This window comes from Prionailurus viverrinus, unplaced genomic scaffold (genome assembly GCF_022837055.1).
Source record: "Prionailurus viverrinus isolate Anna unplaced genomic scaffold, UM_Priviv_1.0 scaffold_49, whole genome shotgun sequence".
Taxonomy (NCBI): domain Eukaryota; kingdom Metazoa; phylum Chordata; class Mammalia; order Carnivora; family Felidae; genus Prionailurus; species Prionailurus viverrinus.
Window position 1 is genome coordinate 1743237 of NW_025927612.1, and position 23357 is coordinate 1766593.

At 55.8% G+C, this 23357-nt stretch overlaps 4 protein-coding genes across 5 annotated transcripts; 2 read left to right on the forward strand and 2 right to left on the reverse strand.

The window, feature by feature from the left end:
* The first annotated feature begins 1721 nt into the window (after nt 1-1721).
* Nucleotides 1722-11696, forward strand: LOC125159404 (uncharacterized). Its single transcript, XM_047847742.1, has 5 exons — nt 1722-1756; nt 7841-8396; nt 9980-10183; nt 11482-11589; nt 11691-11696. The coding sequence occupies exons 1-5, from the start codon at nt 1722-1724 to the stop codon at nt 11694-11696; spliced, it is 909 nt and encodes a 302-aa protein (XP_047703698.1).
* On the reverse strand, nt 6759-8341 carry LOC125159416 (EKC/KEOPS complex subunit LAGE3-like). Of its 2 annotated transcripts, none has more exons than XM_047847750.1 (3): nt 7711-8341; nt 7295-7420; nt 6759-7079 (listed from the first exon to the last, which is right to left on the reverse strand). In XM_047847750.1, exons 1-3 carry the CDS (start codon nt 8091-8093, stop codon nt 6935-6937), a joined length of 654 nt encoding a protein of 217 aa, XP_047703706.1. In that variant the 5' UTR covers nt 8094-8341; the 3' UTR covers nt 6759-6934. The 2 variants fall into 2 exon arrangements, with proteins under 2 accessions (XP_047703706.1, XP_047703705.1); XM_047847749.1 differs by having other exon boundaries at nt 7295-7423; nt 7711-8339.
* A 332-nt stretch (nt 11697-12028) lies between the features above and the next one.
* On the reverse strand, nt 12029-13744 carry LOC125159420 (EKC/KEOPS complex subunit LAGE3-like). The gene is made up of 3 exons (XM_047847755.1): nt 12989-13744; nt 12483-12608; nt 12029-12270 (listed from the first exon to the last, which is right to left on the reverse strand). The coding sequence occupies exons 1-3, from the start codon at nt 13069-13071 to the stop codon at nt 12144-12146; spliced, it is 336 nt and encodes a 111-aa protein (XP_047703711.1). The 5' UTR covers nt 13072-13744; the 3' UTR covers nt 12029-12143.
* A 308-nt stretch (nt 13745-14052) lies between these two features.
* LOC125159415 (olfactory receptor 3A3-like) lies at nt 14053-22373 on the forward strand. Its single transcript, XM_047847748.1, is given in 4 exon segments — nt 14053-14517; nt 15070-15197; nt 20373-20796; nt 20798-22373. Coding segments are annotated over 2 exon segments (789 nt in total). The 5' UTR covers nt 14053-14517; nt 15070-15197; nt 20373-20532; the 3' UTR covers nt 21323-22373.
* The last annotated feature ends 984 nt before the right edge of the window (nt 22374-23357 follow it).

The following is a 23357-nucleotide window of genomic DNA, read 5'->3' on the forward strand; positions in this document are numbered from 1 at the left end:
TCCCAGCTCAAACACCACATCACCGGCCTAGGGGCTTCTATGTGTGCCCTTTAAGAAATCCTACCGTTCTTTAGCCACAGAGCCAAAACTGCTGAAAATTCAAATGCAGAACCTAAGTGCAACTAACTGAACTATAATGCAAGTTGAACTCCCAGACTTGAAGTGTGCCCGCTGTGAAACTGAGGCCATTGATTGGGAAACAATGGGATCCTCTAAGTTGAGACGGAGACTACATGTGGGAAGACACTGCTGAGGCTGGGGGCATTGAGCCCCTAAATTCTTTTTTTAAAAAGTTTATTTCGGGGCGCCTGGGTGGCACAGTCGGTTAAGCGTCCGACTTCAGCCAGGTCACGATCTCGCGGTCCGTGAGTTCGAGCCCCGCGTCAGGCTCTGGGCCGATGGCTCAGAGCCTGGAGCCTGTTTCCGATTCTGTGTCTCCCTCTCTCTCTGCCCCTCCCCCGTTCATGCTCTGTCTCTCTCTGTCCCAAAAATAAAATAAACGTTGAATAAAAAAAATAAAATAAAATGTTTATTTATTTATTTATTATTTATTTATTTATTTAATTTTGGGAGAGAATGACAGAGTGTGAGCGGGGGAGGGGCAGAGAGAGAGGGAGACAGAATCCGAAGCAGGCTCCAGGCCCTGAGGTGTCAGCACGGAGCCTGATGAGGGGCTCAAACCCACGGACTGCGAGATCATGACCTGAGCCGAAGTCGGACGCTTAACCAACTGAGCCACCCAGGTGCCCCATTGGGCCCCTAAATTCTGATGAGTCTTCTTTACCAGTGGAAATGGCCTCCCCACCCCCAGTAGAAGTGGCCTATTTACCCCCAGTGGCAGCAGCCTCCTAGCTCACAGTGGTATGGGCCTCTCCACCCGCCTCTGAGGGGATTAGCCACACATTGCCCAAGGAAACCATAACGGCCTCCCCGAGGCAGTTGCCGTGCAAGATAATGCTGATTCTCTTCAGGACCTACCCCCACCACCCCTTTTTGCTTCTAGACCTATAAGTAGACTCAAGTCCCAGCAGGCCCCTACAGGCAAGTTACAAAGTGTGACACATGAGGAGGTATGTTCCACTCCAAAAGAATGACTTGACTTTTCTAATTTATACAGACAGAAATCTGGGGAGCATGTGTGGGAATAGATACTGAGGGTGTGGGACAACGGTGGAAGGGACATAAAGTTGGATCGGGCCAAATTTATTGACGTGGGCTCGCTAAGCAGGCATCCTTCATTTAATATTGCATCTCCAGGAATTAGAAAGGTCTCTAAAGGTTTGTTTGTTTGGCTGCAACATGGACCTAAAGGCGGCTCACCATGAACAGATTAGAAATGCTGGACCTACCTCGTTTTAGTATAGAGGAAGGGATCAAAAGGCTCAAGGGAGGGCAAGGAGGTCTGGTGCGGGGTGGGTGTCAGGAGGGGATGGGGAAGTCGGGTGCAGGTTGGCGGTGGGGACACGAGGGGACAAAGTGATCGGGTGCTTGGTAGGAAAAGGGGTCAGGAGGGGAAGTGGATGATGGGTGCAGATTCTGGGTCAGGAGTCAATGGGGAATTGGGGTGCAGGGTGGGGGTCAGGAGGGGATGGGAGGTTGGGTGTGGGGTGGTGTCAGAAGGGGCCGGGAAATTCGGGTTTCGGTTGGGTGGGAGTCAGGAGAAGACAAGGAGGTCTGGTGTGGGGTGGTTGTCAGGAAGGGATGGGGACATCGGGTGCGGTATGGGGTTGGGGTCAGGAGTGGACGAGGTGATCGGGTGCGGGGTGGCGGTTGGGGTCAGCAGGGGAAGATGAGGTTTGGTGTGGGGTGGGGGCCAGGTGGGGCGTGGAGGTTGAGTGGGCAGTGGGGGTCAAGAGGATGGCAGAGGTTGGATGTGGGGTAGGGTGGGGGTCAGGAGGACACAGGAATATCAGGTGTGGAGTGGGAGTCACGAGTGTCCAGCAAGGTGGGTGGAAGGGTGGGTGTGAGGAGGAGTCATGGAGATCGGGTGTCAGGTAGGGGTGGGGATCAGGATTGGATGGGGAGGTGGGGTGTGGCGGGGGAGTCAGGGGGTGAGAGGGAGATCGGGTTCAGGGTAAGAGTCAGGAGGGGACGGGGAAATCAGGTGCAGGGTGGCGGTGGGGGACAAGAGAGAACGAAGTGATCGGGGGCTTGGCAAGAGTGGGGGTCAGGAGGGGACGCAGAGGTTGGGTGCAGATTCCAGGTCAGTAGCAGATGGGGAGATCAGGTGTGGGGTTGGGGTTCAGGAGGGGATGGGGCTTGGGTGCGGGGTGGGGTCAGGACAGACCGGGAAATTCGGGTGTCGGGTGGGGGTAAGGAAGGGACCAGGTGATCGGGTGCGGGGTGTCAGTGGGAGTCAGGAGGGGATGGCGAGATTGGGTGCAGGGTGGGGGTCAGGTGGGATCTGGAGGTTGGGTGCAGGGTGGGGTCAGGAGGGGCCGGGAAATTCGGGTGTCGGGTGGGGGTCAGGATGGGACAAGGTGATTGGGTGCGGGGTACAGATGGGGGTCCGGAGGGGATGGCGACATTGGGTGTGGGGTGGGGTCGGGGGGGGCCTGGAGGTTGGGTCCAGATTCCGGATCAGGAGAGGATGGGGAATTGGGTGCGGGGTGGGGGTCAGGAGGGGACCTGGAGGTTGGGTCAAGATTTCGGGTCAGTAGGGGACGGGGAGATCAGGTGCAGGTTTGGGGTTCAGGAGGGGATGGGGAGATGGGGTGTGGGCCAGGAGGGGACGGGGCGTTTGGGGACAGCGGGTCCAAACCTCTCCCGGGAAGGGCCGCACTGTGGCCGCCGAGCAGAGAAGGCGGTGGCTTCGGGGTGGCCAAGTCGCAGCGTGTGCAGAGGTGGGGGGCTGCAGCCCTACCCACGTGCCGGGGACCCGCAGAGAGCGGGGTGCGTGGACGCAGGAGGGACAAAAGAGCTCAGGCAGGGGAGGACGGCTTGGCAAGGGAGGGAGCGGCCCCTCCTCGCCAGCCTGGCTCCGGGGGGACCCTCCTCCCCCAGGTCCTCACCGCTCTGGACCGAGACGCCTGCTGTCGGAAGCCTAAGTTGGGGCAAAACCTGCAACAGACCATCAGCCTCGTGTCCGGCAACAGCTAAGGGTGGCGGAATCGGTGAGGAGGGGGCGTCCCAGGCCTGAGGTGACCTCGGGGCCGAGCCCTGGATCGGGTGGCACGGGGGCGGGGATGGGGTGGTCACCGGTCTCTCGTGCCCTGCGCACACCCCGGCCCCCTTCATTAGTGCCTTTCTTTGGGCCCTGCGTGGGGGCGGTGGTGACAGGACCAAGGGTCCTGACCCTGGCAGCAGCAATATCCCCGCCCTCCTACCCTCGTGCCCCCGGGTCGTGCCAGCCCCTGCCCCCTCTTCCTGTTTATACCCCCAACCACCTATTTATTTAATTTATCTGCACCTCACCGTGTCCGTCTGTCACCACGTGCCCCTTCTCTGGGATGTGGACAACCTCACGCCCCTTCTGTCCTTGGGTCGTCCTGGCTCCCTGGTGGCACGGTCAGCCTCGGCCTCGCCTCTGGCACCTGCCCCTGGCCGTGGCGGGCCCCGCCGGGTCCGAGCAGAGGCCCCCGACACCAGCAGCACTTGATGGCGAGGAGGGGGGCGCCCAGGGTGATGCGGCGAAGCCATCCCCAGACTGTGGCTGCGCCCAGGGGTCTCCCCGCGGCTGGGTCCCGGCATCCCCTCCGGACTTCTCGGGGGTCGGACCGTACCTTTCTCGGGCGCCCTGTCCCCAGCACCTGGGGAGCTATGAGCGGGTTCGTGCCAGGGCCCCACGTGGGCCTGGGGGCTCTGGAAAGTCTCCTTCTCCAGGCCCGAGCGCCCAGCTTCCTCGGCGTGGTGCCCGCTGAGCCCGGACCCCTCACCCCCGCTGCCCTGTCCTGCGCCCGCCCCGAGTGGCCGAGGCGGCAGTGCCTTACCCCTCTGTTCCCTCTTCCCCCTCCGAGGAATCTGGCCCCGGCGCGTGGTCCCGGAAACCCAGCTGTCCCCTCTGTTTTGGCATGAGCTTCTTTGTCGTTGTTCCTGGAGCCTTGTTTCTGAATTAAACGTCGGGAAAACGGCGGCAGTGTGTGGCAGGTGGGTGGTCGGCGAGCAGGGAAGCAGGTGGGGAGGCTGTTGGACTCTGGAGGAGCTGGGCTCCCTTTATGGGAGGAAGGGTGACCCGTTGCAGGGGTCCCGCGCATCTGACGAGGTCCAGGGCCACGTCCGATCCGTGCCAGCAAACCCCGGTGGCTCTCCCGTCAAGATCCAGTCGGAACCCGTTCCCTTCTCCCCACCTCCACTGGCCGCAGCCTGGGGGTCTCTCGCCTGCGTGCCAGTCTCCCCACTTCTGTCCTGCCTGCCCTCGTCCCCTTCCCAGCGCAGCAGGCACTGGGAACCTGATAAGACGTAAGCTGCATCCCGTCCCGCTCCGTTCAAGACTCCCTAGGGTCATCGACAGCACCCAAGCTCCTTCGTGTCCCACGACGCTTTACTGCCGCAGGTGCACCTCCATGCTGACGGGCGCACCTGCTTCTTACCGCCCCCCCCCGACACCTGTGAAAGTAATGCAGGTGGGGAGAGCGTGGGACGCAACCTTAAGGAGAGCGGCCAGGAATGCTATTTGAGTGGGCCAGATGGAACCCCGGGGGACGAGAGGTCCAGGCAGGGAAGAGGCAGTGCAAGGGTCCTGAGGCAGGCGTGGGCCTGGTGTGTTTCAGTGAAGGGAGGAGGCCAGTGTGGCTGGATCCGAGTGAGCAAGGTGGAGAGGGGAGGGAAGGAGGCCGTGGAAGATGCGGGCCGGATCACATCTGACGCGGCGGGCCGCGGGGCAGGGCTCTGGCTCGTCTCTGGGAGGGGAGCCCGGGGACGCGTTGGAATCGATTTGTTTTGTGACCTGGCTGACGTGTTAAGGCCGCCCGGCACCTTCAGCAGTCCGTCTGTGGGGCCAGGGCGGTGGCCTAACTCTGGGCTTTGCTGGGAGAGGGAGGGAGGCTCACACTAAGTTCCGGTCTCTTGACGATCTGGCCCCACAATTCCGGGCCAGTCTTGGGAGCCCTATCCGGAAAGGGTGGGTCCCAGTGCCCCTTCTCTTTGTCCCTTTCCTCCAGCTGCCCCTTGCAGTCCCTCCCCTCCCTCTCTGGACTCTTACCCACAGAAGACTCTACCACCATATGGCTTGAAGGCCTACCAGCTAGGAGCCAATGCCTTTGTAAACTTAAAGAGCCCAGTTTCTCTGTTAAAAGAAGGGAGAGCCACGTTCTCAGGTGAAGTGACAAGAAAACCTACGGTTCCGCAAGTCAATAAAGGACAAGACTTTTCTATTGCAAGTGAAGAAAGACAAAAAGAAAAGCAATAAAAAGGATTCACGACGGGGGTGCCTGGGTGGCTCAGTCGGTTGAGGGTCTGACTTCGGCTCAGGTCACGATCTCACAGTTCGTGGGTTTGAGCCCTGCGTCGAGCTCTGTGCCGACAGCTCAGAGCCTGCAGTCTGCCTCAGATTCTGTGTCTCCCTCTCTGTCTCTCTGCCGCTTCCCCGCTCACGCTGTCTCTGTCTTGCTCTCAAACACTAAATAAAACCATTCGAACAAAAGAGAAAGAGAAGGAAAGAAAGAAAGAAAGAAAGAAAGAAAAGAAAAAAAAGGATTCATGTTGGCTTAACCAAAGGGAGAGTTTCTGGGTGTGTGTAACTGAACGATCGTGGCGGGGGCAGGGGGCGGGTAGTTCTGTCTTCAGGCATGGCTGGATCCAGGATTTGGTTCTCTGCCATGTGCCTTCCTGCTCTTGCTTCCCATCTGTCCAGTGTCGGCCTGTTCCCTCCCCCCGCCCCCGTAGCCCCGGCAAGGCCGGAAAGGAAGGAACCAAAACCGTGTTTGCTTACAGAGATCATGACCATGCATGTAGAAACTCCGAGGGAACCCTCGTGAGGCTAGCACTCCTGTTTAGCGAGGTTCCAAGACACAAGCTACTCAGAGGGAGCTAACCACCCCCCACCTCGCCCCCAAACCTGTAGCCACTTGTGGCACCACTCCCTTGCTCATCGGAAACAAGGCCAGTAAGCCCCAAAATTCCTATTCTAGTGTTTCCGTGCTTATTTCCCTGGTACAAAAGGAGTCTTCTACTTCGGTAGGAAGCCACCCTACTGGTTGGTGATGCGGGGAGACCAGACTTCTTGCGGCGGGGCGCCTTTTCTGGAGAGCACTTGTGTGCCGAGAAGCTATAGAACGCGGGAATTCTACCTCTCGGAAACGATCTGAAGGAAGTAACTGTTCGCGCAAAGACTTCTGTTCAAGAATCCCATTGACTCACACGACCCATAATAGGGGCAAAGCTGAGAACGACCCGACTGCTCACCATTATGTAATAATACGTTTGTGTGTCTCCTGGATAACAGTTTTTGAAGAGTTTTTAGGGAGTGGGAAAGCTAGTACGTTCAACGGGGAAAAACAAAAACAAAACAAAACAAAACAAAACAAAACAAAGCAAAACAAAAAGGATCCGGAGAAAAGTTAACGCTAAACTGGAAAATGCATACGTTATACGTTGTTATCCATTTAACGGGTAAATACAACTAGGAACGTATTCCAAAACGTCAGCAGTATTTACCGCTGAATATAGGACCTGATTTTCCTCTCCCTGAGTCGTCTTCGATAAGCTTGGGCTGCTGGACTACGATTCCCAGAACCTCCCTTCCAACACCAGAACAAAGGTAAGAAAATGTGGAGGCGCAGGAACTGAGAAGAAACTCGGACACAAAAGAGTAGCTCAGTTTCATGTTGTGCAGTAACAAACACGTAAGCGCCCGTCCCTCCGGGCGCAGGGAAGGAACTGAAGTGGGCCAAGAGCCACCGAGGCCCGGACCTGCAGAACGTTAGACCCCCGATAATAAAGTGGCGAGGACGCCAAGTGTCAACGCCCCGTGCCTTGCCCAGTGAGGGCTACCAGGTTAGGCCTCGGCCCCCTTTCCCGGGCCTAGGCGTGGCGGAGGCCGGGACCCCAAGGCGCGAATGTTTCGTATCACCAGGGGAAGCCGGTCCAGGAAGGAGTTGACGGACACTCGGAAGCAGATGGGGTCTTCAGTAGTCCATCTCCTAGAAGTGAGGGAAGAGGGAAATCCGGTTAAAGGGGAGACCTGCTGTGGAGGTGCAGGGCACCAGCCCCTTCCCCCACACAACCCCCCACCCCCCGCCTTCCACCTAACGCGTGCGTCGGGGCCTCCACGACGGCACTGGAAGGCAGAGATGCGACCACGGCACCCGCCGCCACCGCCCACCCGTCCCGCGCCTACTCTTGTTGGAGGACTCACACGGCCAGGGCGCTGCCCCTCACGCAAAGCTCCTTCTGAGCCAACCCTCGGTGGCGTTGGACGTGTGTAGTCAGGGCCCTGCGGGCCATCTCTGCCTCCAGGGGCGACCGGAAAGACACAGTGAGCCTGCTGGGAGGCACCCGGTTAAGGCACAACGGGCTCCTGGAGTTCCCATGGCCTGAAGCCTCCTGACCACTCAGAGGCCCGCTTCTACCCCCGGGACACTCGCGCTCCCTCCCGCCACCTCTGCCCACCCTGAGCCGCTTCCCCCACCCTGGGGGCCCGCGGGCACCGGCCGTCCCTGTCCCGCCAGGCTGCCCACCCCCGCCCCCGTCCGTCCCGTCCCCGGGCTGCCGCCCTGCTCCCCAGCCACCCCGCCACGGCCCCTGCCCAGACAGGCTCCACGGAAAGGATACAACTCCAGCAGTCCTGAGGAGGTCCCCGCCGCCACCGGCGCTGCGTCTCCACCGGGGGCCAGGGCCCTCGGGGCCCGTTCGGCCAGGGGAGGGGCGCAGGCCCCCTCGACCACTGCTCCCTTGCTGCCAGGGCCACCCTCGCCATCGTGGCGGCTGCAGTTGCCCTGGCAACCGGGACCTCGGGGGCTAAGCTGGGGGTCGTGGCCGTCCGTGCCTCCGTCGGAGGCCTGTGGGCCTGCCCCCGCGTCCTCCGCGCCACCCTCGGGAGCCCTCGTGACCGCCGCGCCGTCCGCGCCGTCATCGTCAGGGGCCTGCGTGACCGCCACTTCCTCCGCGCCGTCGTCCGGGGCCGGAGAGGCCGCTTCGTCGTCCGGGGCCCTCATGGCCGCCGCACCGGCCTCCTCAGAGCCCACCGCTACGCTGCGCCCACTGTCGGCGGACCGCTGAGACCCCTGGCAGGCCTCGCGAAGCCCGGCCCCTCGGCGCGCAAGGCTGTCGGGGATGGCCAGGGCGCCTGCGCACACAGACGCCGCGGAGCTGGTTCCCACCGAGCCGGCCTCGCTGTGTTGGCCCAGAGCCTGGATCCGGTCGACGCTGACCCCGAGGAGATGGAGGCTGGTTCCGGAAGCTGCGCCCCTCGACGCGTGACGTCACTGTCGGGCTCCTTCGTCCCCGAGAGCATTCTGGTGAGGCCACTGGCACGTAACTGTTTCCGGCCTGGCCCGCCCCCCCCCCCAAGCGTGTGTCTGCGCAGGCGCCAGCCCGGCGCACTTGTGAGCAGCCCCCTGACCGCCGCCCGCCCGGGTCCCGGGCATCGAGGCGTGGGCCGCGCTCAGGCGCTTCTGGGCAGCACCGTGCCTGTCCCTGTCTGTGGGCTCCCCGTACGACTCGGGTCTGCGTGTGCCGGGACCCGTCCCCGGGGGCCGGGGGGGCCGACGCGGGATGCCGAGCAGGGGCCACTCCCAGGCCCTGCCTGTCCTCAGGGAGCACACCCCGCGCGGCCCCTAGGGGAGCTGGAAGGGACGGGCCTGGCTCCCTCACCATTTCTCGGTCCCGGGCGCCGTCAGTCCCCTAGTGCCTGCCAGCCTGGGGGAGGGTACACCGCCGAGGGCGCGACCGGCCTCTGGCCGGGGGCTCCCGGGCTCCCGCCTCCCACACCGCAATGGCTGCGGGCTTGGGCCGGGGGCCTGGGGGCCCAGGGGGGCCCAGCTGGACCCGAGGGCAGCGGCATGGGGGAGCACCGCCCCGGCGACAGCTCCCCGCTCGCTGTGCCCTCAGCTGCGGCAGCCCTGACGGGCTGACCCCCCCCAGGAACAAAGTCTTGCGGCTCTCGGGGAGGGGGGGGAGTGCTGGACGTGCCAGGGGCCCTCAACTGGGAGGTGACCCTGTGTCTGCTGGCCTGCTGGGTGCTGGCCTACTTCTGTGTCTGCAAGGGGGTCAAGTCAACAGGAAAGCTACAGCTGGAGGCGGGCGGGTCGGGGTGGGTGATGATGGCAGGGGTGGGGGCAGCATGGCCGGTGGGGGGCAGGGGCACCCCGCCATGCGAGGTGACCGGGCCAGGGCCTGAGGCGGGGGCAGGTCCTTGAACCCAGCCCGGTGGATTTCCCACGCGTGCCTGGGTAGTCCTCCGCAACCTCCAAACTCCAGCCCAGCCGCCTTCCGTCCTGAGGGGACAGGCCCAGGCGACCGCCAGCTGAACTTGCCCGTGTCGGGCATCCCCGCCCCAGTTTCCCTCTCTTCCTCACTCACTACTTCCTCACTCTCTGCTTTGCGGCCAGCCTGGGGGGACCCGGCCCGTGGCCCTCCCTTGCCTACCTGTCCTGCTCTGCTGAGGGTGGGACGGAGGCAGAGGTCTTCGCGGTCACCTCGCTGTCGCCTCTGTCTCTGGCCGGCCCAGTCCACTCCGTCCTGCCCAGGACCCTGCCTCTGTGCAGAGAACCACAGGAGGCATGGGACCTGCCTCCAGGCTGATGTCCTGCTCCCCACCCGGGGAAGGTCCTGCCTCCGCCCTCCCTCTCTACAGCTGACCTGTCCTTGCGGGGGCGGCCGATGGCCAGCTGAGCACCCCGCTTCCTTCGGGAGGAGCCCAGGCTCTGAGGAGTAGAAGGGGGGGCTGCAGGCTGGCCTCCCGCTTGACCTCGGAGCGGACCGTACCACAGTGGGGGGAGTGTGGCCCGCCTGTCCCCCTGCTGAGGCTGGGGGCCCCTAAGTGGGGAGGCGGGGCCGCAGGGCCCCTTCTGAGCAGGTCCCCCCCTCCGTCCCGCCCCAGATCGTGTACTTCACAGCTACCTTCCCCTGCGTGGTCCTCGTCGTGCTGTTGGTGCGGGGAGTGCTGCTGCCCGGCGCCCTGCATGGCATCATCTGCTCTCTCAAGCCTGACTTGTGGAAGCACTCACTGGGTCGTGAGTGCCGGCACCACGTGGGGCGTAGAGATCACGCACGCAAGGATGTCAAAGAATTGAAAACACTAAAGGTCAGGTAAAGTCATTGTGAACCTTTTGGGGGAGAAATACACAAAAAAGAAGTGGGGACCACCCTCAATCGCACCACACAGAGATACGAGGTGTTTACACTTCAGGCTACCGTGGCAGGATTTCCGTGCACATATACAGTAGCTTCCTAAGTTGGGATTTTAGTGATTTCCCTTTTGCACTGTGGTTTTTTCCTATGCGACCGCATCCCTGTTCTCCGTGGCCACTAACTACTTTAGCTCCAGTCGGCATCCCTTCCCTCCTTGCCTCCTACTGGCAGGCTTGCCCCCCGACGGGAGCCCCTTCGTGACCTTCCCAGACCGCCGATCGGATCCGCACCTGTGCTCAGTCGCCCCCTCCAAAGGCCGCTTTGGTGTGTCCACCTGTACCGGGGAAGGGGACGGGGTGCGGGGCCGTGTCCGTCTGGGCTGTGGCCCATCTCCCTCCACGAACCGCTGCGAGGTCGTGGAGCCCCACGTGCTGGGGACACTGAGCCCAAGGAAGAGGCAGGGCCCTCTGGACAACAGGCCGTGGAGTCTGGCGGCCTCCCACGAGGTCTGGGGAGGGGCTAGGGGTGTGGGGAGGGGGTGGAGCTGAGGTAGGACTGGTTTGCGTGGGTGCAGTGGGGTCACACGTCACAGCGCGTGGCGACGATTGGTGAGGGAGCAGCCGCTGGAGAGGCAGCAGCTGCTGGAGAGGCGGCCGAGGGCGGGGTTTATAGTCGTGCACGTGTTGAAAGATCCTTGTTTCCCGGCTGCAGGTTCCTCCTGCCCGTGCCCGGAGATGAGAGCTGCCTGCCCCGTAGACAGTGACAAAGAACAGGGCAGACAGAGACAGTCCGAGGCTCAGGCTGAGGCGCTCTTTGGTGACACTGCTCATTGAAATGCTTCCACCAGCCACAGGCCGCTCTAGACACTGGCCACCTTCTTGCTGTGACACCTGCCTCCAGGACAAGGCAGCTGTGCCTTTACTTTCCTCACTTGTCCTGAGGACCTATTTGGAGACGCTCAGGTACAGATTCGTAACTATAGAGTCACGGCGTTCTCCACAGCTCAGTCTCTCTCTGCTGACAGTGCTAATTCTCCCTCAGGCAAGGCTCTGTTCCTCCTCTCTCCGTTTTAGAGACTCACCTCCTGCGCCGGGGCGTCGCCCATTCCCCTCCTCAGCCACTCGGGTGCCTTGTCCGTGGCCCCACTGTTGTGCTAAATAAGAGAGTCTTGGAGGGGAAGGCAAAGGGTAATGTACCTCATGTCCCCTCCCCACCTCAGGGAGACCTCTTCCCCTTTTTGTTTTCCTCAAGGACCCTTGTCAGGACTTCAGGGAAGCAAGCAGCAGCGTAATAAACTGGAAAAACACTTTGGGGAAGGATGATACAAGTGAGAGCCAACCACAAGGAGCTCTGAGATTTGTGGGTTCGGAACCTCAGGGAATGAGGCCTCTGATGACACGGGAGTATAGAATGGGCAGTGGGGCCGACCTAGCCAGCTGTGCCAGCGCTCTTCTGCACAGATCTGAATCAAGGCCAATAAGCCACAAAGTCCTACTCTGCAGGTATTATACATGACTACGTACATGCTAGTATAAAACTAAAAGTTCTAACATGTTGACAGTAGTTAATGTCCTGAATAACAGGACATAATTTTTGTCTCCCATCGCCTAACTTGTCTTCTTCAATTGCCTTCTAGTACTTGAGTATCTGAATGTCAGAATCTCTCCCCCTACCTGAGAACAAAGGCGAGAATAGGAGAAGGCGTAGATGCTAAAAAGAAACCCAGACATAGAATAGTAGCAGTTACCATTTGATCACCAAAAAAAAAAAAAAAAAAAAAAAAAAAAAAAATGTGGATCTGAAGCACCCAAGGGCCAGTATAGGCAAAAGATGCGGCCTCAATAAGAAAACGGCAGCTGCTGCAGGAATCACTGTCATGTGGGGGGGACACAGAGTTGGGTCCAGCCACCTTTTCACTGCTGCGGCTTTGTGAAAAAGGGGGGCATGATGATCTGCATGGTCCGTATCACTAGGGAAAGCTGGCCAAGACAGGAGGTGATGGACATTTGGAGCTGGCCAGGGTCATCGGCAGTCAAGCGGCTACAAGGTAGGAAAAAATAAGTCAAGTTAGAGGGCCGGTGGGGCACATTCCCCGCTCCGCCCCTTCACACAGCAACGATCCTAGAGCACCACACTCCTTCCTTCGACTCACTCCTTTCCTGTTTCCCTTGTCTGCGTTACAGCTCCTCCGGAATTGACCTTGTCCCTGGTCACCTGCCACCACCCTCTCCCTGGACCGTTCTAGAACTAACACAGTCAGGATGCTGCCGTTCACATGGAGCTCCTCCCGAACTGGCTCCTGGAGCTCCTCGTTTGGAGTCAGGAACCTGTGGGCAATCTCCGCATCCATGGCCGAGGGGAAAGGTATAGTGAGGGTGCTGGTGGAGACTGGGTTAAGGCACCATCCACAGTACTAATTTTGCCTGTGCCTCAGGCCTCCTCTTCAGTGAGGCCTGCCTTCCCCACCCCAGGCTGACCCTCAGGCTGTCCACAACCTCCCACCCTATACAGCCAGGCCACCCCGGATAGCATTGTCCCTACCGCTTCAGTCCCATCAGGCGGTCCACCCCACTCCCCATCCTCTGTCAGCACGGGCCAAACCCTAGCTGATACCCTCCAGGTGCCCGGAGCTCCCTCCTGCTCCCCTTTCAACTCCACTTCCCCAAGTCTCCCCCCACACCCCACCCCGCCGCGCGCCAAACCACCTCCAGCCCATCCCCCTGCCGTCCAGCCCGCTGGGACTCCTTGAATAGGATACAACTGAAGCAGTCGGTTACCAGGACCTCTGGCGCCAGGCGCGGCATCTCCACCAGGACCTGGTGTGTAGGGTGCCCGCTCCATTTGGAGAGCGCCACCAGAGGCGGCACCTACCTCTCCCACAATGCTGGTTCTTTCCGGATCGCTCAGGCCTCCGGGGTTGCTGGGATGGCCAGGGTCACAGGCACCACCCGAACCACCAGGGACTCTGGGGCCACTGACACCACGAGGTCCACCTGGCACACACTGGCCACCACCTGCTGCGCCCACCACCACGCCCACGGCACCCGTGCCTTCGTCTGCTGCCCTCACGGGGCCTCCACCAGCCACCTGAGACCCAACTTTGAATCCGCCCACCCTCTCAAGGCATCACTGAAGGACAAAGCGCTCTCTCACAATGCTTCACCCCTTTACTCCACAATGCAATTCCGGATGCCCAGAGCAACTGTCCACACGGACCACTGGTAATGCCTCCTGACCTGTGATTGGTTCCCACCAAGCAGTCCCTTCTGTAGCCAATCAGTTCTCACCTATGAAGCTCCACCCCTTAGAGTGCCACGACACCCTAGGGCGTCTGCCCAAACGGGCACCCGCGTGGATGCGTCTGCCTGAACCAGCCGTGCCACGAGCCTTCGACGGCCCGCCAGCTGCGATATCCAGGAAGCCTCTGCCTGACACTACTCCCCACACGGTGGTGCGGCTCATGGTCCCCACTGTCCATGCCCAAACAGGCTGCCATGGCCCCACTCCTAAAGCCTCTGAGCACGTGACTGAGCTGTGTAGAACTCCGTGACTCTATAGTTACGAATCTGTACCTGAGCGTCTCCGAATAGGTCCTCAGGACAAGTGAGGAAAGTAAAGGCACAGCTGCCTTGTCCTGGAGGCAGGTGTCACAGCAAGAAGGTGGCCAGTGTCTAGAGCGGCCTGTGGCTGGTGGAAGCATTTCAATGAGCAGTGTCACCAAAGAGCGCCTCAGCCTGAGCCTCGGACTGTCTCTGTCTGCCCTGTTCTTTGTCACTGTCTACGGGGCAGGCAGCTCTCATCTCCGGGCACGGGCAGGAGGAACCTGCAGCCGGAAAACAAGGATCTTTCAACACATGCGTGTCTATAAACGAAGCACCGCATCGTTAGAATGAAAGATAAAAACCATATGATCATCTCCCTAGGTGCAGAAAACGCGTTTGACAAAATAGAACATATTTCCATGATAAAAACCCTCCACGAATGGGGGCAGAGAAGTTGTATAGCTCAATACCACAAAGCCCACATACGACAAAACCCACAGCTGACATCATACGCAACAGTGAGAGGTTGAAAGCTTTCCCTCTAGAATCAAGAACAAGGCAAGGCTGGTCAGAGACGTACCGGGTTAAATTTCAATCCTTGACGTTGAAACGTGTTGAGAATTGGTCCGTGGCTCAGAAAATGCTTTATCTTGGCGAACACATACTTGTACTTGAAAAGAATGTGTAGTGGACACACATGTGAAATTCAGATCTCCTGTTTAGTGTTCTAAAGACATCGGTCAAGGTAGGTGATACCACTGATCGTATGTTCTATGTCGGGGGACAACAAACTTTTCACATAAAAGAGGCCCCGGGCTGGATTTGGCCAGGAGGCGGTAGTTTGCCAATCCCTGCTCTATTTCTTTTAACAGAGTGTGTTGTCTCTCTCTCTCGCTTGCTGAGAGAGGATGTTAAAATCTCCAACCGTGATTTTGGACTTGTCCCTTTCACCTGTTAATCTCAAAAATTCTTGCATCGTGCGCACGCGTGTGTGTGTGCGTGCGTGCGTGTGTGTGTGTGTGTGTGAGTGTGCGTGTGTGTTAAGTTTGTTTATTTTGAGAGAGGGGGAGAGAGAGAGAGCCAGCGGGGGAGGGGCAGAGACAGAGGGGGACAGAGGATCCAAAGCAGGCTCGGTGCCGACGGGCAGAGAGCCCGACGCTGGGCTGGAACTCACCAACGGTGACATCATGACCTGAGCCGAAGTCAGACGCTTACCGACTGAGTCACCCAGGCGCCCCGTGTATTTTGAAGGTGTGTCATTAGGCACAGACATATTTATGATCATTTTCTCTTCCAGATGGATTCATTGCTGCTGTTACTAGTATGAAACGCATCCCCTCATCTTTGGTAACACGGTTTTCCTCGAAGTCTGATTTCTCTAATATCGATATAACCACATCAGGCTTCTTTGCTCACTATTTATTCGTAAGTCCTTTTCCATCCTCTTACCTCTAACCTATTGGTGTCTTTGCGTCTTGAATGTGGCTCACGTAGACAGCGTGTAGTTTGGTCACTTAAAGAAAGCACCCTTCTAACGATGTCTGCTTTTAAATTGGACTGTTTGGCAAATTCACATTTAATACGATTACCGATATGGTCGGATTTAAGTCTGCCACTTTGCTATTCAGTTTTTGTTTGTCCCTTCTCTTTTTTTGTTTTTGCTCAGCTTATTTGAGGCAAAATGCACGTATGGGAAGTTGCACACATTTAAGCGTACGGTTTCATGAGTTACGACAAAGGTGTCCACAGCCAAAGCCGAGATCCAGAACATTCCCATCGCTCTCACAGTCGCCCTTGTGCCTCCGTGCAGACAGTGTCCTCCTCTACAGTCTGCCCCCACACAGCAAATTCAGCTTAGATTTTGCCTTTTCTGGAATTTCCAGGAATCACACAGTATGTCCATCCTTCTTTGTTGCTGACCGGTATTCCATTGCGTGGATGTACCGTAACTTAGGCTTAACCACTCACCTGCTATTGGACGTTTGGCTTGTTTCCAAACTGCGGTTATTGTTAATCAAGTTGATACGAAGATTCACGTACAAGTCTTTGCACACACATATATTTTTAATTCCCTCGTGTAAATAGCAGAAGTGGGATTTCTGGGTCACATGGTAAGCGTAAGTGTGACTGTATAAGAAACGGAAGCACTGTTTTCCGATGTGATCATACCAATTTACAGTCCCACCAGTGACATGTGAACTTTCCATTCTGTCTGTATCCTCTTTTAGTCATCCTATGTCTTCCGACTTTATTCCTCTTTTGCAAGTTCGAGCTGCCTATTCCAGGTTCTTTGCGTTTGGATGTACACTTTGGAATCAGCTTGTCCGTTTCTGCGTTATCACGATTTTTACTGGGTTTGCAATGAATTTCTAGAATGCTGTGGTGGGAGTGTACATCTTAAGAATACAGGGCCTTGGGGCACCTGGGTGGCTCAGTCGATTAAGCGTCTGACTCTTGATTTCGGCTCAGGTCATGATCTCACGGTTTGTGAGACCGGGCCCAGAGTCGGGGTGTGCACTGACAGCTCCGAGCCTGCTTGGGATATTTTCTCTCTCTCTCTCTCTCTCTCTCTCTCTCTCTCTCTCCCTCTCCCTCCCTCTCTCGCTCCCTCTCTGTCTCTCTGCCCCTCCCCTGCTCATGCTCTCTCTGTCTCTTCCAAAATAAATAAATAAACGCTAAAAGAAAAAAGAATACAGGATCTTCCGCTCCACGCATAGGATGCGTTTCTCCATTTTTGTAAGCTTTCTTTCACTTATCAATAGTTTTTAGTGTTCACCGTAAAGGTTTTGCACATATGTTATTACATGTGTCCCCAAATACTTCATGTTTGGGGATGCTATTATAAATGGTAGTGATTTTTTAAAAATGTCACTCTTCTTTTTTTTGTACATCACTTAGGGGTTTCTACGTAAACAAGCATGTCATCTCTGAATAAAGATAATCCCGTTTCTTTTTTTGCAATCTGTGTCACTACTTTTATTCCTCTTTCTTGCCTAGTGCACTGCCTAGGATTTCCAGGACAGTGTTGAATGGAAGTGGTGAACATCCATACCTTGTTTCTCAAACTTTGCGGGCGAGGGAGCGGGGGCGGTGATTCTATCTTTCACCATTAAGTATCATGTTAGCTGTAGGATTTTTGTAGGTTCCCTTTATCAGATTAAGAACGTTTCCCTCTAGTCCTAGTTCTCCGAGAGTTTTTGTCATGAGTGGTTGTTGGATATTGTCTGATGCTTTTTTTCTGTGTCTGTTGAAATGATCACATGTTTTTTCTCCTTTATTTTCTTAATATGACAGATGACACTGATTGACTTTTTTGTCTTTAATGAAAACCAATTCTTGGGATGAACCCCACTTGGCCATGATGGTATCATCCTCTTTGTATGTTGCTGGGTTGAATTTGCTAATATCGAATCAAGTTCTTTTGTGTGTGTGACTTCCTGAAGGATATTGCCCTGTGGTTTTCTTTTCTTGCAATGTCTTCATCTGGTTTTGGGGTTGTGTAATGCTGGCCTCATAAGATGATTTGGGAAATGTTTCTCCTCCTTTGCTTCCTGAAAGCATTTGTGTAGGATTGGTGAAAGTTCTCCTTTAAGAATTTGGTGGTAGCCACTAGTAAAGCCACGGGGGCCTGGAGTTTTCGGCTCCATTGCTTTCATAGATGTAGGGATATTCGGGTCTTCTATTTCTTCTTGAGTCAGTTTTGGTAATTTGTGTCATTCAAGGAATTTGTCCATTTCATCTAAATTGGGAAACTTACCCACAAATATTGTTCCTAATATTCCCTGGTTACACTTTATTTTTCAAAATCAGCTTTATTGGTATTTTTAGAAAAACATTTTTTTAACGTGTATTTATTTTGGAGACAGAGAGAGACAGAGCATGAATGAACGGGGAAGGGTCAGAGAGAGGGAGACACAGAATCTGAAACAGGCTCCAGGCTCTGAGCTGTCAGCACAGAGCCCGACGCGGGGCTCGAACTCACGGACCGCGAGATCATGACCTGAGGCGAAGTCGGCCGCTCAACCGACTGAGCCACCCAGGTGCCCCTGGTATGCTTTTTTTTTTTTTTTTTTTTTTTTTTTAAAGAAGCTTTCAGGGGCACCTGGGTGGCTCAGTCGGTTGAGCGTCCGACTTTGGCTCAGGTCACGATCTGGCAGTTGGTGAGTTCAGGCCCCGCATGGGGCTCACTGCTGTCAGCGCAGTTCACTTCAGATCCTCTGTCCCCCTCTCCCTGCCCCTCCCCCACATGCACTCTCTCAAAAATGAATAAAACCTTTAAAAAGTGGGGGAGAGGGCGCCTGAGTGGCTCAGTCGGTTAAGGGTCTGACTTCGGCTCAGGTCATGATCTCACGGTCCGTCCGTCGGTTCGAGCCCCGCATCGGACTCTGTGCTGCCGGCTCAGAGCCTGGAGCCTGGAGCCTGGAGCCTGTTGCGGATTCTGTGTCCCCCCTCTCTCTTTGCTCCTCCCCCACTCGCGCCCTGTCTCTCTCTGTGTCAAAAATAAACATTAAAACAGAAAAGAAAGAAAGGAAAAAAAGGCTTTCCGCCTCGTGGATTTTCCTCTATTGTTTGTCCATTTAACGTTTTATTCATACCTCCTCTTAGCTTCATTATTTCTTTCCTACTATGTATTTAGGTTTTGATTTTATGTCTTCTTCACAAAGTGACCCCTCTATCGTTAGCAAACGTCCTCCACCCCATCGTATTCCTTGTCCTGAAGTCTGTCCTGCCTGCTCTTAATATAGCTGCTCAAACTTTCTTATTAGAAGACTTGCGTGTGGGGCGCCTGGGTGGCGCAGTCGGTTGAGCGTCCGACTTCAGCCAGGTCACGATCTCGCGGTCCGTGAGTTCGAGCCCCGCGTCGGGCTCTGGGCTGATGGCTCGGAGCCTGGAGCCTGTTTCTGATTCTGTGTCTCCCTCTCTCTCTGACCCTCCCCCGTTCATGCTCTGTCTCTCTCTGTCCCAAAAATAAATAAACGTTGAAAAAAAAAATTAAAAAAAAAAAAAAGAAGACTTGCGTGGTGTATCTTTGCCCATCTTTTTACTTTTACCGTATCTGTGTCTTCATAGAGCGCATTTCTTACGCGTAGCATATAGTTTTGCTTTGCCTTTTTATCCAGTCTGGCAATCTCCGTGTTTTAGTTGCCACGTTTAGACCATTTAGAATAAATGTAACGAGGGGTATCGTTGAGTTTCAATCTACCATCCTGCTATTTATTTTCTGTTTGCCCCATGTGTTCTGCGTTCCCCTCTCTGTCTTTTCGCGACTCCTTTCAGATTGAGTAATTTCTAGAAATTCACTTTATCTCCGCCAGAGAAGTGTACATATTAAACCTAGGGTTCTAGGGATCCTGATATGTGTTTTACCTCATTATAGACCACCTTCAAGTAATTTCAAATCACTTCGCCCGTAACGTAAGAACATTACAGCAGTACCCTTCCAACCACCCACTGGTGTCCTTTGTGCTATTGTTGTCATACCTTTTATTTCTATAGCAGTTACACACCCCACGCCGTGTTGTCAATATTTTTGCTTTAGATGGTTTGCGACGATTGAGAGACATTTTGAAGGGAGAAAAAATGTTTACATTTACCCACATACTTTCCAATTCTGGAACCCTCTTCATTACTTCATGTAGGTCCAAGTTCCCACGTGCTATCATCCTTGCTTGTGGAGAACAGCCTTTAACATTTGTTGTAGTGCAGGTTTTCCGCTGACAACGAGTTAATCTCAGCTTTTATATGTCTGAAAAAGTCTTTAGTTTGCTTCCTTTTTTCATGGAGGTAAAATCGAGATAACATAAAATAAACCATCTGAGAGTGAACAGTCGAGTGGCATTTAGCACATTCCCATGTAAAAGGGTTGCCGAGCAGGGCTGGCACAATGAAGAGAGCAGCTGGGGAAATCGGACAAGCTAGCCTTGGATAGGAGGGCAGGGCTCTCTTCCACCGAGGCAGGGAATAGGCAAGGGCGTTTGCTGCTGTGGGCCAGTCCGAAGATGTGATATGGGGCACGGAGCTGACAGACTTCTTGCCCGATGGTCAGAGAGGAGAGGAGAGGAGAGGAGAGGAGAGGAGAGGAGAGGAGGGAGAGCGTATCACAGAGGGCCTGGTAGGTCGCCGGGGGGACTTTGGCTTTGACGCTGAGACGGGAGGCACTGAAAGGTTCAGAGCGGGAGGAGGAGGGACCTGACTAGTGTCCTATCACTGCTCCTGAGTTGGGGCTCTGCTGGGTTGGTGAGGGTGAAATAAGGGGACCACTGCAGGTAATTACGAGGTCTAGGGTCCTTATTCAGGTAGAAGCTTCTGAGGGACTGACTTTGATATCCTTACAGGAGGTGCATGCACCGTGGCTTCAAGGTCTGTGCACCTTGTCTTGGTGTGGGGTTACCGATTCCATTCTACTGGCCTCTACCTTACCGCTGGCCTCCTGAACCTAGCCTCACTCCCCCAATTCTGAGTCTTATTTTCTTAAGCTTGAAACCTGTCTCTTTTTCTTGTTGTTGTTGTTGTCTCTGCACCTTCCCTCACCCCTGCTGCCTTGTGCAAATTGGAACTCCACACTTGGATCCTCATCTGACTCTGAGTTGGACTCTACAGGTGCAGGTTTCTGCGCATGGTTCCGGGCAGCTGGGGAATGAGACCCGAGTGTCGCTGTTCCTTCTGGAAGGGCTGGCCGACGCAGAGGAGTTGAGGCCCTTGCTCTTTGTGATCTTTCTGCTGGTCCACAGCGTGGCTGGGCATTGCCAGCCTTACTGTGATGGACTCCCGACTCCACACTCCCATGGACGACTTCTTAGTCAACCTCTCACTGCTGGACACTGCCTATATCTCCAGCACGGGGCCTCAGGTGCTGGAACACCTGCTGGCAGCAGTGCGGACCGTGCCCTATCGTGCTTGTCTTCCCCAGATCTTCTTTCTCCATTTCCTGGCTCCCTGGGAGTGCTTCCTGCTCACAGCCATGGCCTGTGACCGCTATGCGGCCATCGGCCGGCCACCGCACCACCTAGTCCTCTTGGGCCGTCGGACGGACCCGGGCAGGAATGGCTTCCACCTCCCGCCTGCTTGCCTTGGCCGATGCGTTCGCCCACACCGTCCTTGCAGCTCCACTGAGGTTCTGCGGGCCTCGCCTCATCACCCACTTCTCCTGTGGCCTCCCTCCACTGACCAGACTCTCTTGCTCAAGCACGTGGGCCAGCGAACTTGCCCTGTTTGTCCTCAGTTTCGTGGTGGCTCTTGCACCCCGTGCCCCGGTTGCGATCTCCTGTGTACGTGTTGTGGCTGCGATTCTCAGGATCCACTCCGCTGAGGGCCGAAGGAAAGCCTTTTCCACCTGTGGTGCTCACACCACCGTGGTCTGCATTTTCTACATCGCTCCAGTCCTCTGCTACATCCTCCCCAGCTCTGCGTGCTCTGGCTTGCGGGACCGGGTGCTCCCTGTGCTGTACGTGGTCCTCACCCCCATGCTCAACCCCGTCGTCTACAGCATGGGAAACAAGGAGGTGAAGAGGGCTTTGTTCAAGGCCCTCGGGAAAGAAAGTGCCTCCTAGGCACCGGTCACATCAAGTCAACGAGGAGTGTCCCCGGCTCAGGAGTTTCTCACATCCGAATGTGCTCCCAGTGCTAGGTGCCTGTCAGTCTCCACCTGCTCCACACCCCACCCTCGTCGCACACTGGATGCCATATGGATCCCTCCCTGTACAATGTATTACACGAAGGCACCAATTTTGCTGTGGACCAGAGCCGGGCTGTGACGTTTGCATTGGACATGGCAAGGGGCATGGCCCTCGTACACACTCTAGAGCCCCTCATCCCACGACACGCGCTCAGCAGCCGTAGTGTAATGATTGATGAGGACATGACTCCCCGAACCAGCACGGCCGACGTCAGGTTCTCCTTCCAATGCCCTGGGCGCAGGTATGCACCTGCCTGGGTGGCCCCTGAAGCTCTGCAGAAGAAGCCTGAAGATACAAACAGACGCTGAGCAGACACGGGGAGTTTTGCAGTGCTTCTGTGGGAACTGGTGACAACGGGAGGTACCCTTTGCTGACCTCTCCAACACGGAGATTGGAATGAAGGTGGCACTGGAAGGCCTTCGGCCTACCATTTCCCCCCATGTGTGTAAGCTCATTTCCCCCCACCGGGCATTTCCCCCCCACCATTCCCCCCCACCAGGCACTTCCCCCCATGTGTGTAAGCCCATGAAGATCTTCTCCAGGGTGGGGCTGGCACATGCCAGTGCTTTGGGGGTGAATCCAATCACACAGGAGTTTGAAATGTCATGCACGTGATCCATTTGGTGAATCCTATTTTGGGTGCCAGGTTTCCCCCCATTTTCAGCAACGATCAAATATTTCTGTTGCTCTTTTTTTCCCCCCCTTATTCTAAAACACTGCTTTCTATTTATGGAAGTAAAACATGGTCATTGCATAGGTTGTGCAGTTACAGAAACTTACAAAGTGACCAAAAAAGAAAAAAATGCCCTCTATAACCTCACCACCGCGCGAGAACCTCACTGTAAACATTTTGATGGTTTATTTCAGGTTTCTTCTTGCACTACAAATGTATGTGCACGGGCGCCTGGGTGGCTCAGCCGGTTGAGCGTCCGACTTCGGCTCAGGTCCTGATCTTGCGGTTCGTGAGTTCGGGTCCCGCGTCGGGCTCTGGTGCTGACAGCTCAGAGCCTGGAGCCTTGCTTTGGATTCTGTGTCCCCCTCTCTCTCCGCCCCACCCCTGCTGTGCTCTGTCTCTCTGTCTCTCTGTCTCTCTCTGTCTTTCAAAGAAAATGAATATACTTAAAAAAATTTTTAAAAGACCAAATGTACGTGCATACACATTTAAAGTAGGAAAGCAAAACTGGAATCATAGTGCACTTACAGCTCCGAACGCTTAGATATTTAAATTTTTTTTCCACTATAATGTATGCGTATTATAAAATCATTCATGCCTTACACAAAGGTGTGTTGTTAGAAAGTAAACATTTCCCATAAACTCAGTGTCTGCAGTAACCATTATGACCAGTTTTACGTGTGTCCTCCCAGACTTTTTCCTAGGATATATTCATCTGCGTTTATAACGGTTTTTCTTTTGCTTGTTTGCGTACATAGGATCATACCGATCAAGTAGGCAGTTGGTTAGACATGAGCCAGAGGCAAAGGCGGTGTTAAATAGGTGACACGTTAGAAGCCTGAGGGCACAATGTCCTGACTTTGTGGCTGTTAACATCCTGGTCCTATGGCTTCCAACACCCCCAGGTTGACAGACCAAGGGCCACAGGTGCAGAACAGGGGCTCTCCTCTTCAACCTTGGCCTCAGGGTAACCTACAGCTTCATTATAATAGATTTACATCGTTTTGTTTTCAACTCTCCCCGCCCAAGGGAAGATGGCCATGGACTCTTCTGGCCAGGACCTTGTGGGCGGGGCCAGAAAAACTCCCCCTCCCAACCGGTAGGAGGAGTTGCTCACATGATGGGAAGCACCCTCAGTGGGAGACCCCGCTAGCTGTGACCCATCCGGAACCTATGCAAACATACAGAGAAAAGACACCCCAAACCCCAGACACCTCTGGGCCTGTCCGCTCTGCC

Excerpts from the sequence above, each read along its gene's own strand:
- LOC125159420 (XM_047847755.1), bottom strand. The coding sequence starts at position 13,071 with ATGGAGCGGGCACCCTACACACCAGGTCCTGGTGGAGATGCCGCGCCT. Across the intron at positions 12,609-12,988 it reads GGTAACCGACTGCTTCAGTT|CACCCTCACTATACCTTTCC; the intron begins GTATCCTATTCA and ends AGTCTCCACCAG. Across the intron at positions 12,271-12,482 it reads AACGGCAGCATCCTGACTGT|CCGCTTGACTGCCGATGACC; the intron begins GTTAGTTCTAGA and ends CCTACCTTGTAG.
- LOC125159416 (XM_047847749.1), bottom strand. The coding sequence starts at position 8,093 with ATGAGGGCCCCGGACGACGAAGCGGCCTCTCCGGCCCCGGACGACGGC. Across the intron at positions 7,424-7,710 it reads TCCTCAGGACTGCTGGAGTT|CAGGCTCACTGTGTCTTTCC; the intron begins GTATCCTTTCCG and ends GGTGCCTCCCAG. Across the intron at positions 7,080-7,294 it reads AGGGGCAGCGCCCTGGCCGT|GAGATGGACTACTGAAGACC; the intron begins GTGAGTCCTCCA and ends CCTCACTTCTAG.
- LOC125159404 (XM_047847742.1), top strand. The coding sequence starts at position 1,722 with ATGGGGTTGGGGTCAGGAGTGGACGAGGTGATCGG. Across the intron at positions 1,757-7,840 it reads GGAGTGGACGAGGTGATCGG|GGCCACCCTCGCCATCGTGG; the intron begins GTGCGGGGTGGC and ends CCTTGCTGCCAG. Across the intron at positions 8,397-9,979 it reads TCGTCCCCGAGAGCATTCTG|ATCGTGTACTTCACAGCTAC; the intron begins GTGAGGCCACTG and ends GTCCCGCCCCAG.